The sequence below is a fragment of the Nothobranchius furzeri genome, chromosome 12 (assembly GCF_043380555.1).
Source record: "Nothobranchius furzeri strain GRZ-AD chromosome 12, NfurGRZ-RIMD1, whole genome shotgun sequence".
Taxonomy (NCBI): Eukaryota; Metazoa; Chordata; class Actinopteri; order Cyprinodontiformes; family Nothobranchiidae; genus Nothobranchius; species Nothobranchius furzeri.
The window spans coordinates 3,111,431-3,124,437 of NC_091752.1; the positions used below are offsets into that span (position 1 = coordinate 3,111,431).

At 45.3% G+C, this 13,007-nt stretch overlaps 1 protein-coding gene across 1 annotated transcript; it reads right to left on the bottom strand.

Annotated features, from left to right (window-relative positions):
- Window positions 1-202: 202 nt before the first annotated feature.
- Window positions 203-10,110, bottom strand: LOC129166944 (uncharacterized). Its single transcript, XM_070543099.1, has 3 exons — window positions 7,296-10,110; window positions 6,370-6,587; window positions 203-5,485 (listed from the first exon to the last, which is right to left on the bottom strand). Exons 1-3 carry the CDS (start codon window positions 9,065-9,067, stop codon window positions 2,052-2,054), a joined length of 5,424 nt encoding a protein of 1,807 aa, XP_070399200.1. The 5' UTR covers window positions 9,068-10,110; the 3' UTR covers window positions 203-2,051.
- Between the last annotated feature and the right edge of the window lie 2,897 nt (window positions 10,111-13,007).

Below are 13,007 nucleotides of genomic sequence, written 5' to 3' on the forward strand. Positions count from 1 at the left end.
CACAGGGTAACGGCTTTAGTTCGATAGATAAAATCAGAGGTACAAGAGGAGGAGGGGGATGGGAGAGACAGGGATCGCTTGGGTCGGTCAATAGGTGGTGGAGAACGGACTGTTGGCGTTAGCAGGGTAGAATCAGGGGATGTAGGGGATGAGGGTGGCAAGGGGAGGTCATTGCAGAGGAACAGAATAACCAAAGGGATGCATAACAGAATAACAGTTAGAAGTAGAATCAGGATACGCTGTCTGCACGTGAGGATGGGGGGAAATGGCCAGGACATAATTGGGCTCATACAGGTGTTATTTTAAGCAGTAGTATGGGCTAACAAGGTAATCGGTGTAATCTGTGCCAGTGAACGCACTATATGCTAAAATTGCTATTGAGATTAAATCTTCTGGATTAGAGAAAGAGCGATAGTACCTGTCAGTCCACAGCCCCAGCCTGCTGTCCCTGTATACTAGGGCTGCAGCTATCGAATATTTTTGTAATCGAGTACTCTATCGAATATTTTTTTCGATTAATCGAGTACTCTAATAAATTACCCTTTTGTGTTTGTAAACCATTATATCAAATAGCATGTTATAATTATGAAAGACCTCTTAAAATTAGCAAGCAATTGCCAGTTATTCTTCAAGTTTTATTCAAAATTAGTTTGCATAACTTCAGCACTTCAACTTTACTTCACAGTAAACAAATGCCTGTGCAAAAAATAAGTACACAACCTGAGCCGATTTTCCCCTCATGCGAGAATCTGCTAGCCTGCAAGCCAGAGGATAACTGTTGAAGTAGCGCTGCGGGCGGCTGCGGCCCAAACAGAACCAGAATCGCTCAGGGCGCATGCGCAAACAGCTCGCCGGCTGTTTCCCTATTAACACACGTCCGTTTTAATTTCAACTCTTTTTTCTCACACAATAACAAGGATTGTAGAAAAAGCATGTTTGCCGTGGTTTTGTCAAATTATACTGATCACAAAACATTTATTTACTTTCTTTCGTTTTCCTCTCATAAATACCAGTAATCCTGCAGCAATCCCGAGGGACAACAAATATCAATAACAACACAGTAAAAGTCCGACGTTGTGTAAAAATGCTATTTTTTAGCACATTTTAAGTCCGACGTGTTGCTACCAGACGTACGGTGTGAGCTGAAACTGAGTGCTATAAACGAAAAAGTCGCAGTGTCCGCAGAATATATAGAAATACAGGCTGAAAAGCATTATCTTGTAGAGGCTCCGAGTCCGCTTGCAGAAGTGACATTTACAGGTGCTGCAGCACGGAGGATGTGGTGTTGTGGTAGGCTAAATCCATTTTACAGTATTTTCACTGGACTACGTTTTCCACCTTACGACGTGAAAAATCGTCCCACATCTTGACATTTTCTGTCTTTTTCGCACTCCACCGGGGTCCACGTTGTCCGCCATAGCTTAAGAGAAAGTTAAGTTACATTCCCTACTCGCGTGTGCGATTCAGTCCAGTGGGCATGTGCGTCACTTATTCAGTCCGGGTGAAACATGACCACGGGCGACTGCAAAGCCATGAATTAATTAAATATGAATTAAACGAATCCTTGAGGCAGAGAATTTGACTCGAGGATTTTTTGTACTCGAATTATTCGAGGTACTCGAGGAATCGTTTCAGCCCTACTGTATACCAGCCGATTCAGTCTACTTGGATACCAAGCTATTGGAAAGTATTCTTGTTGGATTATGTTACCCTCAGAATCTTCTTCCGGCCAGGACAGGTGAGTAATCAATATAATCATTAAGTTTTTAGAAATGCAATGAGTGTGAAAACATATCTCAACTGAACAGGTAAATGAATAATAGTATAGAATGATTGGAGGGTGTTAAATAGAGCCCTAATAAAATAACTGAAGGGTGTTAAATATAACCCTTGTGAAATAACTGAAGGGTGGTTTCTTCTTCCCCCTTCACTGGCTCCAGGCAGCTGCAGGGGGTGATGATGTCGCGATTCTCGTCCCGCTGGATGAGGTGGTAGCTTGGCACGCTACCGCGTCCCGCAGAAGCGGTAGCTTGGCACGCTACCGCGGTCAGCTACTTCTCTTCCTGGTCCTTAGGTCCTTTTTCCTGGTCAGAATCTCCCTTTTGTGACAGGTCCTCTTGAACCTCAGTCAGAGTGCGGTGGGGCTCTTCCGTTGCAGCACACTGAGTCCAATGATACCAAGTGTCTCCTTTGCCATCCAGCCGGACAGCGTGTGACGTCCTCTCCGTGATCCTGTAGGGTCCGGTCCACCTTGGTTCCGTCCACTTTCTTTTGGTGACCTTTAGTAGGACCCAGTCTGTCCCAGGTTGTGGAGATGGGGCGTCTGTGGTGGTACGGTCGGCCTCAACCTGTAACGAGAACTGAGAGACAAGACTATGCAACAAGTTATAATATGACCTTGGGTCAAGGGAGTCAGTCAGGTCAGCAGTCAAAGGTAATTTTGTGGCAGGTCCCGGGAAAGGTCGTCCAGTCTGTAGTTCAAAGGGGGTAAACCTTGTGGTTTTGTTAACCGAGCTCCGTACGGACATCAGGGCGAGAGGCAAAGCTTCTAACGAAGTTAATTTGGTCTGTGCACAGATTTTAGCCAATTTGACTTTTAGCGTTTGATTCATCCTCTCCACTTTCCCCTGGGATTGGGGATGGTACACTGAACCAAACTTGTGTTTCAGACCCAGCATGGTTTCAACCTCTTGTAGATCTTTGTTCTTGAAATGTGACCCATTGTCTGATCTGATTTTTTCTGGGAACCCATGTTGGGGAATATAATGATTGACCAAACATTTAGTAACTGTTTTACTGTCTTCTTTTTTCACAGGCCAAGCCTCTGGCCATCCAGTATAGGCATCCACACACACTAGGAGGTACCTATAGCCTTTTACCCTGTCAATCATGTCTGTGAAATCTATGATTATCTCTTTTCCAGGGCATGTTGGTATTGGAAATTGACCTTGGATTGGTTTCAGGGTAGGTTTGATGCCAAACTGAGTACACTCTGTGTAGGTTTTGACTAAATATTTGGCCATGTCTGTTAGGTATGGATGCCACCAGGGGGACAAATTCCTCACCATCTGTGCTACACCAACATGTCCCACTCCGTGCGCTTCTTCCATTGCCGTTTGTCTAATGCCAGGTGGCAGTATGGGTCTACCATCTGGCCCTCTCCAAATGTCCGTGTTGGTTGCGCCCCTTGCCAACCACAAAGTTTTTTCTTGTGGCGAGGCTTGATCTTGCATGTCCTTGAGAGTCTCTTTTGTGATGGAAATCTTAGGGTCAATGCTTTTCTCAACAGTTGCTGTCTCGACCATTAGATTATGTATAGGGAGATATTCAGCTGTTAACTTGGCTGCCCTGTCTGCTTCTCGGTTTCCTCTAGACACAAAGTCAGAGCCCTGACTATGTCCTTTGCATTTTATTACTGCCACTTCTGCTGGAAGGAATAGAGCTTCTGCTAGTTCCCTCATTTCAGACTCATGTTTTATTGGTTTCACCCCAGCTGTCACAAAGCCAGCTCTCAACCATTGTTTAAGTTCCACGTGCACGGCTCCTACGGCATAGGCTGAGTCACTGTAAATATTTACCTTTTTTCCTGTGCTCATTTTGAGAGCTGCAATGATAGCCAATACTTCTGCTCTTTGTGCTGACTGTTGTCCTTTTAGTTTTTCAGCTCCTGCGGTGGACCATTCGCCTGTAGGGAGTTGTTCTACTACTGCCCAAGCAGCTTTTAACCCGTCATTGTCATCCCTATGGCAACAGCCGTCCGTAAACCAGTTCTTATCAGGGTTTTCTAGTGGGATTGCACTTAAATCTGGTCTGACCTTTTCTTCTATTGCTGTTCTTTGTTCGCATGAATGGGGTTCCCCAGTCCCCATGTGGTCTGCCATGTTTATTCCTTCATGTGTGTAGGTGATGTGTGGGGCCTCTAAGATCTTACTGATTTTTCTTTGTCTCAGCGGGGTCATGGTGAAAGCTTGTGATGTGATATAAGCTACTACACTGTGTGTTGTCAGTACTTTCAGCGGGTAGCCCATTACTATGTGTGCTGTTTTCTGTAAAATTTTTGCAAGACCCGCTACATGTTGGGTGCAGGGTGGGTGTCTTTTTTCCGTGTTATCTAGCATGACACTTATGTACATCAAGACTTGTCTCTGACCTCCCCCTTTTTTCTGGAACAGAACTCCATTAACATGAGTTTCTGATCCAGAAACATCAAGGAAAAACGTAGATTTGTAGTCGGCCGTAGCCAAATCACTGGCCGTGGACAGTTGTTGTTTAAGTTTTATGAATGCTTCTTCTGCTGGAATAGTCCATTCCAGGTGAGCAGTAAGTTGACGCATTCCAAAGGGTGCTATAAGAGCACGTAGTGGGGCAGTGAGACCGACATAGTTGGGGATGAAGTGTCTACTGTAGCCTGTCAGGCCTAGGAAGGATAACATGTCTTTGACTGTTTCAGGTTTAGAATGGTGGAGTATGGAGTTTCTATGATCTGGTGACAATGAAACGCCAGCTTGTGAGATCATTCTGCCCAGGAATGATACTTGTTTTCTGGCTATTTGGAGTTTGCACCGGCAAACCTTAAACCCAAGCTTGGCCAAATGGGTTAGTAGTGTTTGGGTAGCTTGCAGACAGGAGCCTGCAGAGGGCGCCGACAGGAGCAGATCATCAACATACTGCACTAAAACACAGTCATCAGGTAGGGGGCATGTGTCCAGGAGTTGGCGCAAACATTGGTTGAATAGTCCAGGGGACAGGGTGAACCCTTGGGGCAACCGAGTATATCGGTCTTGCTGTCCTCTGAATGTGAAAGAGAAAATGTCCCTCAGGGATTCATGAAGTGGAAGACAGAAGAATGCGTTTGCCAAGTCTATGCAGGTGAACCATGCATGTGAAGGTGGTAGGTTTGTCAGAGCCACATATGGGTTAGGGACGGGAAGTGAGTCTGTGTTAAGTAGGGCGTTTATACGACGCAGGTCATGAACCATACGATATTTACCAGTATTTTTCTTTTCTACAGGTAAAATCAGATTGTTCCACTCAGACACGGATGGTTCCAACACCCCTGTTTGCAACAGACCACCGATGGTGTCGGCTATCCCCTCTTCAGCATAGGGTTTGTGTGGGTATTGTGGAACCCATAGGGGAGCATGATCTTTTAGGTGAAAAGTCACCGGTGGGATGGACACCAACCCAACATCGGTGGGGCCTGTCAACCACAGGGAGGCAGGAAGCGAGTCCAACATTGTCAGAGCGTCAGGGTGGTCGGTTCGTTCACGGCCATGAGATCTGCTAATAGTTTCCTGTTGCAAATGTGTCGTATTAGTACAAACCGCAGCAATTTTAAACATCTGAGTTGAGTCTGAGTATGACACTTGTGGAAGAGGAGTTGAACGCCAATCAGTGATTGCTATGGAACGTTTAACCATTCCCCCTAGCTCTTTCGCCTGATGGGCCGGATGTAAAGTGAGAGAAACATGAGGTACCGCTTCGTCTCCCATCATATACCATGCCAATTGTTACTGGGTTAGGTTGACTGCCGCGGCCACACCTTCTGGTGCAGCATAAATATCTGTTGTTTGAACACACCATTGCTGTCCCTCTAGTTGGTTTTGGAAGACTTCCTTGTACCAGACTGAGTCATGTCTGTCATAGAATAATGTTAGGTGAGGAGGATCAGGAGGGGGAACATAAGGATGGACCTGAGTCAGCCAGGGTTTCCACTGCTGGTACAGAGTCATTAAACCAGGAGTGTTCTTGGTTTCTGTGTCCAACAGAGCCCAGTAAATCTCAGCACAGTCTGATATGTCAGGTAGTTTTTGAGCAAAGTACATGCCTTCACTGGCTTCTCTGGTGCAGGGCAAAATAGTCCCTTCAGGCAGAGTGACAGTAAGTCCCGTAGGACCACACAAAATGGTGGCTCCTAACTTGATGAGGAGATCTCTTCCCAGTAAGTTGACTGGAACTGTCGGAGAACAGACGAAGCTGTGCAGTACTGTTTGGTGTCCCACTGTAGTCGGGAGTGGCATGGAGAAAGGCAGAGTTTGTTGTTCGCCAGAGAAGCCCATCACTGAAATAGTGCGTGTAGATGTCTTAGAAAGCGGTACAGTTTGTATGGTGGAGCAGGTGGCACCAGTGTCAACCAAGAATGGTTGATCTTGTCCATCTACATTTATTGACAGCAGGGGGTCTGCCGTGGCTCCCTGACCGTCTGAGTTTCTCTGTGGGGTGTCCTATTGTCTTGGACCACCCTCCCACTGGTCCCAGCCCATCATTGGCATCTGGGTGTAGGGTCCGGTAAGCCCTCCTCGTCCTGAGAAGGTGCCTCTGCCTCGACCTTCCCTTTGTGGGCTGTATGGCAAGGGGCAGTTCCTGGACCAATGTTCTGGTTGACCACAGTTGTAGCAAATGTCTTGAGCAGGTGGTCCCCCTTTGCCGCCTGCTGGCCTCCACTGTCCCCGTCCCCTGAAACCACCTCTAGGTCGACCTGCAAAGGGTGGTCGCTGGGCAGCCTGTGCGAAGGGTGTGTTTTGTTGTGGTGGCATATATGGCCCTGAGTATGGTGGCTGCGGCTGCCCTGAGTATGGTGGCTGCGGCTGCCAAGTCAGAGGAGAACCCTGATCAGGAAGTGACGGTAGTGGTGGGGGTGTGGCTGTGGATGCGACCATTTGTTTCTTAACCTTGTCCCCCTTTTCGCCCAAAGTCTTTTTTGCGGCTTGTAATTGGACCCTGAGCAATTGTTTTTGCAAGTCTTCTATGGCCTAGTCCACACGTAGCCGGGTTTTTTTTAAAACGAATACCCGCCCCTCCAAAAACTTGCATCCACACCACCGCGTTTTAAAAACAAACTCTGTCCACACGTACCCGGATAAATACGTTGTTAAGGACATGCCAGACCTGTAGGCGGCAGTACTTCCCCCGTTCTTAACCTCGTCCTTCGTCTGTGGTCTTCCGCAAGGAGCAGTAATTCCGCTTGCAAAAACAAACAAGCAGAAAGCGCTTGGACAATTGATGGATCGGGTAGTGACAGAGCTTAGCTCTGAAGTCTTCCATGATGCCGGCTAGTGTAAACACAGGTCGCACACGTGATGTCAGCATTTTTCGTCGCGGAAAGTGACGTTGCGGACCTTAAAACTCCGGTTTTGTCCGTCCACATGCAGTCACCCAAAATGGAGAAAACGCAGATCTTCACTTTGGCCGGAGTTTTTAAAAAGATCCGTTTTCGTGTGAAAAAACTCAGTTTTCGTGTGGATGACAGGCCAAAACGTAGAAAAATATCTACGTTTTGGCAGATCCCCGGCTACGTGTGGACAGGGCCTATGTCATCAGAGTCTTTTTCTTCTTTTACCTGTACTTTGTTGAGGTTAAAAATAAGGTGTTTCTTCCACTTACTAAAGTCACAGTCATGCAGGTCGGGGTTGTCTTCCATTTTCTGAGTCACTGAGTAGGGGACTCCCTTCAGGACTGCCTTTTTGAACCACATACTATTCGTGCACTGTTTGGATGGGTGTTGCCCAGTTTGGGCCACCCAGTTATCAATGGCTTGGTTCAGGTAAATAGAAGGATTTTGTTTAGTATCCCATTTGATTTTGCTCATTGTGCTGCTATCTTTTAGCGGGAACATCTTTCTGACTGCCCGGCCTAGTTGAGCTATCACTCTACTGAGAGGTACAGAATTAGAATCATGAGTTGTGCCGGCGTCTTTCTCTAGGGCCTCCGCCTGTGAGCGTGACGTGCACCTAGTGATTACCGCTCGGAAATCTCCCAATGCAAGGTCCTGTCCAGCAGTGAGGGTGCCAAAATCTGAGAGCCAGGTGTTTCCACCCTCTTGGATATCTGGTAATTTGTCTATTAAAGCCTGGATATCCCCAAGGGAATACGGCTGATAGACTTTCTGGGCGTTGGGTTTATTCTGCACCATGGGTAGTTGGAAGGTCGGTGGGGGGCCCATGGACCTTGTGTGTCTTCTGTCTGGGCATGGGGATGGAGGGCGGGAAAATACAAGCAGGTCCCTTTCTTCCCTAGACACTTCTCTCGTGAGCTGCTTCTGCCGCTCCTCTTGTAGAAGGGCTTCATAGCTCTGACTGGCTGCTGGAGGGGGATCTGATGAATCCTGCCCTACCAGAACCATTTTTACCACTACATTTTTGTTTGGGTCTTCCTGATCTTCTCCCTGCAACTGGGAGGTAGCGTAAATTGGTATTGGCCCATTCAGGTCTGGCATTTTGGGCCATACAGCTGGACCATTTGGCCAAAGTGCTGGAGGCGGTGTATGGAGGTTCGTACCGTATTCAGGTGCGACCAGGCCCTGATTAAAATAGTGAGTGGTAAATTGATTTTGTGAGTTGTCTATGTCCTGTCGTTTAGCCCTTAATTCGAACGGTGCGGCTAGGTTGTCTGCAGATGGGCTACTGTTCGGTGTTTCGTTATTTGGCAGGAAGGGATTAGGTTTCCTTGAGGTGGAGGGTTCAACTTTAGTGTTTGATACTGACGATGCAGTTACACCTGACCACTCACTCTGATTATCCTCGGGAGATTCAGGTTGAATGTCTAGTATGCCGCTAGTGACTTTTATTACTGGATATAGTCCTGCTGTTGGAGCAGTAGGAGGTGCAGGCTGTATAGCGGGGGAGTATGGGGGCGGTTGGGTGGGTGATTTGGTCTCTTTTTTCGCTTTCTTCATATTATGTTTGGCCGCATTCCACAACATGACCCACTGCCTGTATTTATTTACTCGACCCGCCTGCTTTTCAACTTCACTTTTTATCTTTCTTTTTGTTAATACTCCTGCCTCTCTTAAAGCTTTCTTAGCTTCTTCTTCCTTTTCTCTCGCTTCTGCTGCCTTCTGCTCCAATATTTTACCCCAGCTCCCTCTGCTGTTCACATCTGTTCCTTTTTCTTTCATCACTTTTTCTGCTGTTTTTCTCAATAAATTTTTGTTTTTCGTAGCTTCTATTGGACCATTTGTCATATTTATTATAGTCTCTATGCAGGCTAGTTGTTCTCCCAGTGTGCTCAGGATTTCATTTGGTCCCCACCCATCATCCTCCGTTTCATGATCAAATTCTTTATCCATCGCTCTGTTAGTGTGCTGCTGGTTTTGGTGACAATTTGGACCGGTGAGGTCTTAGCTCATAGGGAACTCTAATCACCGGCATTAAAAGTGAGACAGCACTAAGGACCATTGTGGTAACTTTCGCTTCTACCTTTTCAGGTGGAAAGTTCTTACCTCTGCATCCACAAGGGCGCGCTGTATTTCTCTCACTTACACATATAATTGTTAGTACAGTTCATTCATTCATTACCCTTCTTATCTACGGTAGGGTGGTGTTTACCGCTTATTCAACTAGTCCCTATTTGTATGATATGAAAAATTCTATGTGCTTTTACACTTTTATCCTTACTCTCTGTACTTTTCGTAAGTACAGATAATATGATTGCTCAGCCTAAAGAGACGATTATTACTCTCATGTGGAGTTTATTTTTCGTCTCTTTTATTGTGTAATTCAAGTTAAATCAGTCAGCTCTATCTGTTTTACCGACAGGACTGACTGAGACTTGAAATTCATACAGCATGTATTCTAACTATGGCGTGAATCTTTTGTCAAAAACAGTTTTCTTGTCTCATAAAAGGTCCACCATTGTAAAAAAACTCATTATTTCTGCAATTGTCTCCACTTTCTTCTCCAACGATTATTTTTAGGACCACAGTTACTAAGATTCAAGACACAAAGGTTTTTGGATATAATCAATGAGCAGATTTTAGAAAAGGTCTGCTTACCTTATTTTCACCGCGGTGATTGTGTCTGGATCCATTCACAGGGTCGATCGTCAAATCGGCCTCCAAAAACTCCTGTTTCTTTAAAAGAAAAAATCCTGTTCGTGACGCCAAAAATTGTTGGTCTTTTCTTCTATGAGACCAGACAGGCTGGAGTAAATGGAGAGAAAAACCTATCATTGGTAGAGAGTGGAGTCAAATAATCAGAAGGATCGATCTGTTTTTCGCCGCTGCAGAGGGAGAACACAGCAGCTTCTCAGCTAAACCCGCGCTTAGCTCTTGTCTGCTGCACCCAAGTGTTCTGGTCTCCCTCTGACCATACAGCTGTATTTATTGAGAAATAATGGAATGTAACATACGCAGTCTGACATTTGCACCTGCAGTTGCACATGTCATTAGTCTTGATTAGCAGGAGCTAATTGCCTTGTTAGTCAGGAACTAATATATCACAAGAACATGTGATTCTAAGATAAGCAGGAGCATCCTGGAACATCCTTGATAACAAAGACACACGCTGGTACTGAGAGGAGCTGGAATGTTTCACTCCCTTTTTTTTAGGTATGCAGCTGTTTAGAGCTTGTGCAGAAAAACACTGAGAGGCACTTGATATTATAACAGGATTCCATAATGTAGAAAATAGCATATGATAATGTATAAAAGAGCTTAGGATAATGTATAAAAGAGCAAATATGAGAGATACATATATATTTCATTCTGCGACGCGCTCCAAGCCCCTCTCAGCATCTTCAGCTTGCTGTGCACCGTACGTACGTGCTGACAGCGAGCTGCACTGAGCAGTGTCCATCTCAGATGTTTAGATGGGAATCTTTTCTTGAGTGATTTAGCTACATCTGTGATGTGCGTAATGAATAAAATGTCAGTTCGTCTGCATGCGTCGGGGTAATTCTTTCTATTCTTTCTCCGTCAAAATAAACGGTCAAATACGGGAACTGTCCGGTCAACACAACACAAGCCCTGCTTTTAACTGTTCTGTTTTCTTGTGAAAATTGTTGCAAAGAGATCAAATTTAACTTGATTAACACCAGAGCCAGGCACACTGCGCCGTTATCTCCGTCACTGTAAATGAGGGAAAAACAAAATGATCGGATCCTTTTCTGACCTTCCCCCCCTACAAAGTTTAATTACAACAATCAAACGTGACAGAGCCTGGATTTGTATTCTGAACAGTCTAAACATGTTTTAAAAAGAAACGTATGACAAAAGTGGCACCTGCTCAGTAAAACCACCAACAGGGTGAAACATATCAAAATATTTTAGGCAGAGACGGGCTACAACTTCTGGATCCACTTTATATAAATAGTTTTATTGATTATCTTCTTATGAAAGATAACTTTGACGTACACAAGCAACCGGTACTGGCTGCTGTCACCTGTTGTGAGCAGCTCTCTGCTGTCTGAGGGTAGGCCCCGCCCACAACGTCGCAGCTGCTGTGGCTCCCAGTGTTTTCTTTACTGTGGAAAACGGGTAATAATGGCTCTTTGATGGGAACAGGTTGCTGACCCCTGACTTAAGGGGAACTGGATTCTTGAACAAAAACAGAATAAGGACAATACAAAGCAGAGATGTTTTTCTGTTAGAGGATTAAACCTGTGTAAAAGTTATGACATTGTCTTAAAAAGGTGTAGTTCATTTTCCTTGTTTAAAAACATGTTTAAAAATAGAGTATTAGAAAAATATAAAAATCAAGAATGAAAAGAGCAAAAATAATAATACTGAAACGCTTGATTGTTTTGCTTTGATGAAGTTACTTAAGGTGGAATGTTTTTTGTTTTGTTAGTTTGTTTGCTTGTGTGTTTGTTTTGCTTTGTTTCATATTCTGCATGCAGCTGCTGTGTACTGAAGCTGCATGCAAAAAGATCTTTGTTAGAAGGGTTGGCGTAATAAGCAAATGCTTCAACCAATACCTTTTGATTAGCCTTGTCTTTGTGGTAAAAAACATATATTTTTTTGTTTTTATTTCTTTAATATTTTGTTTTTCACTGAGATATTTGAATGCTAATCAATAAATACATTAAAAAAAGACAAAAACAAGAAAAGTGAAAATCATAAAATAATTCATTTTCAGCTACGTAAAGACATCCGTGTTGCTGCAGACTGGGGCGATCGATCTTGCATCCGTGGCAGATTGTAGGTAAGTGAACTGTGATCGCCATGTTGACCCGTCCTCCCGAGCAGGTTGAGGTGAAACTGGTGGCGGGTCAGGGAATGATGTCTCTGAAGGGTGCAGAGTATCAGGACTCGCCGGAGTCTCGTTGATCCAGGGTCTGAATGGTACGTTAGCAGAGACAGTCTCCGGAACCTCCATGATTGTGGGGAGCCGTGGGAAGTTATCCTCCGGAAAGCATGATGGTGGTGACGGTGAGTGGGCTGCGTACTGCCATTGTATCTCGGTGGTGATGAAGCAGCTAGCACCCAGCTCGGTTGCAGGCAAAAGCTGTCCGGGGTCCATAGTTCATCAAGGTAGTGTAGAAACCCATCATGCTGATGCATTAGATTGACTGGAATGAAATGGTTTCTAACTGAAAGGTCTTTGTAACTGGTGATGGGTGGGGGCGTGGTTTGATGATGTGACCGTCGCTCCTTCTCCTCCTCCTGAGGTGGAGCTTAGAATTCCAGCTTTTTTCGCACTGTCAGAATGTCTTTCCAGCAGCGGCTGGTACGAAAAAGTTAAGTGATACGATCCCCCACTTCATCTATTTTCTCACACCAGGCCTCGAAAGGTACAACCTGTAAAAGCCGGTAAATACAGCATTCAGCATGCACATTTTCCAGCACAAAAAGAGCTCTGATCCTCTCTCCTGGACCAAGGCTGTGAAAATCCACTGCCCATCCTCCAGCCCTTCCCATGAAGCGCTGAAAGCTATTACGGCATTCTGGATTTCATCCAGCAATGGAAAAGCTTGTGGCCTGTTGCGTTTTACAGCCGGACGAGGTCTCTCACGATCATCTTTGTACACCCTGCGTGGAACTGCGAGGTTGAGCACTGCCCAGTCATTGTAGGAGAGAACCGCTGAATGTGATAAATATGGCTTGAGAGGTTTGTCCTCAACCGCATCATGGATTAGACCAGGGGCGGGCAATCCTGGTCCTCGAGGGCCACTATCCCACATGTTTTACTGTTTTCCCTGTTTCAACACACTTGATTTCAATCAGATTAGCTGGCTTCTGCAGCTTGATGAGCTGCTGAATCAACTGTGTTGGAACTGGGAAATAACAA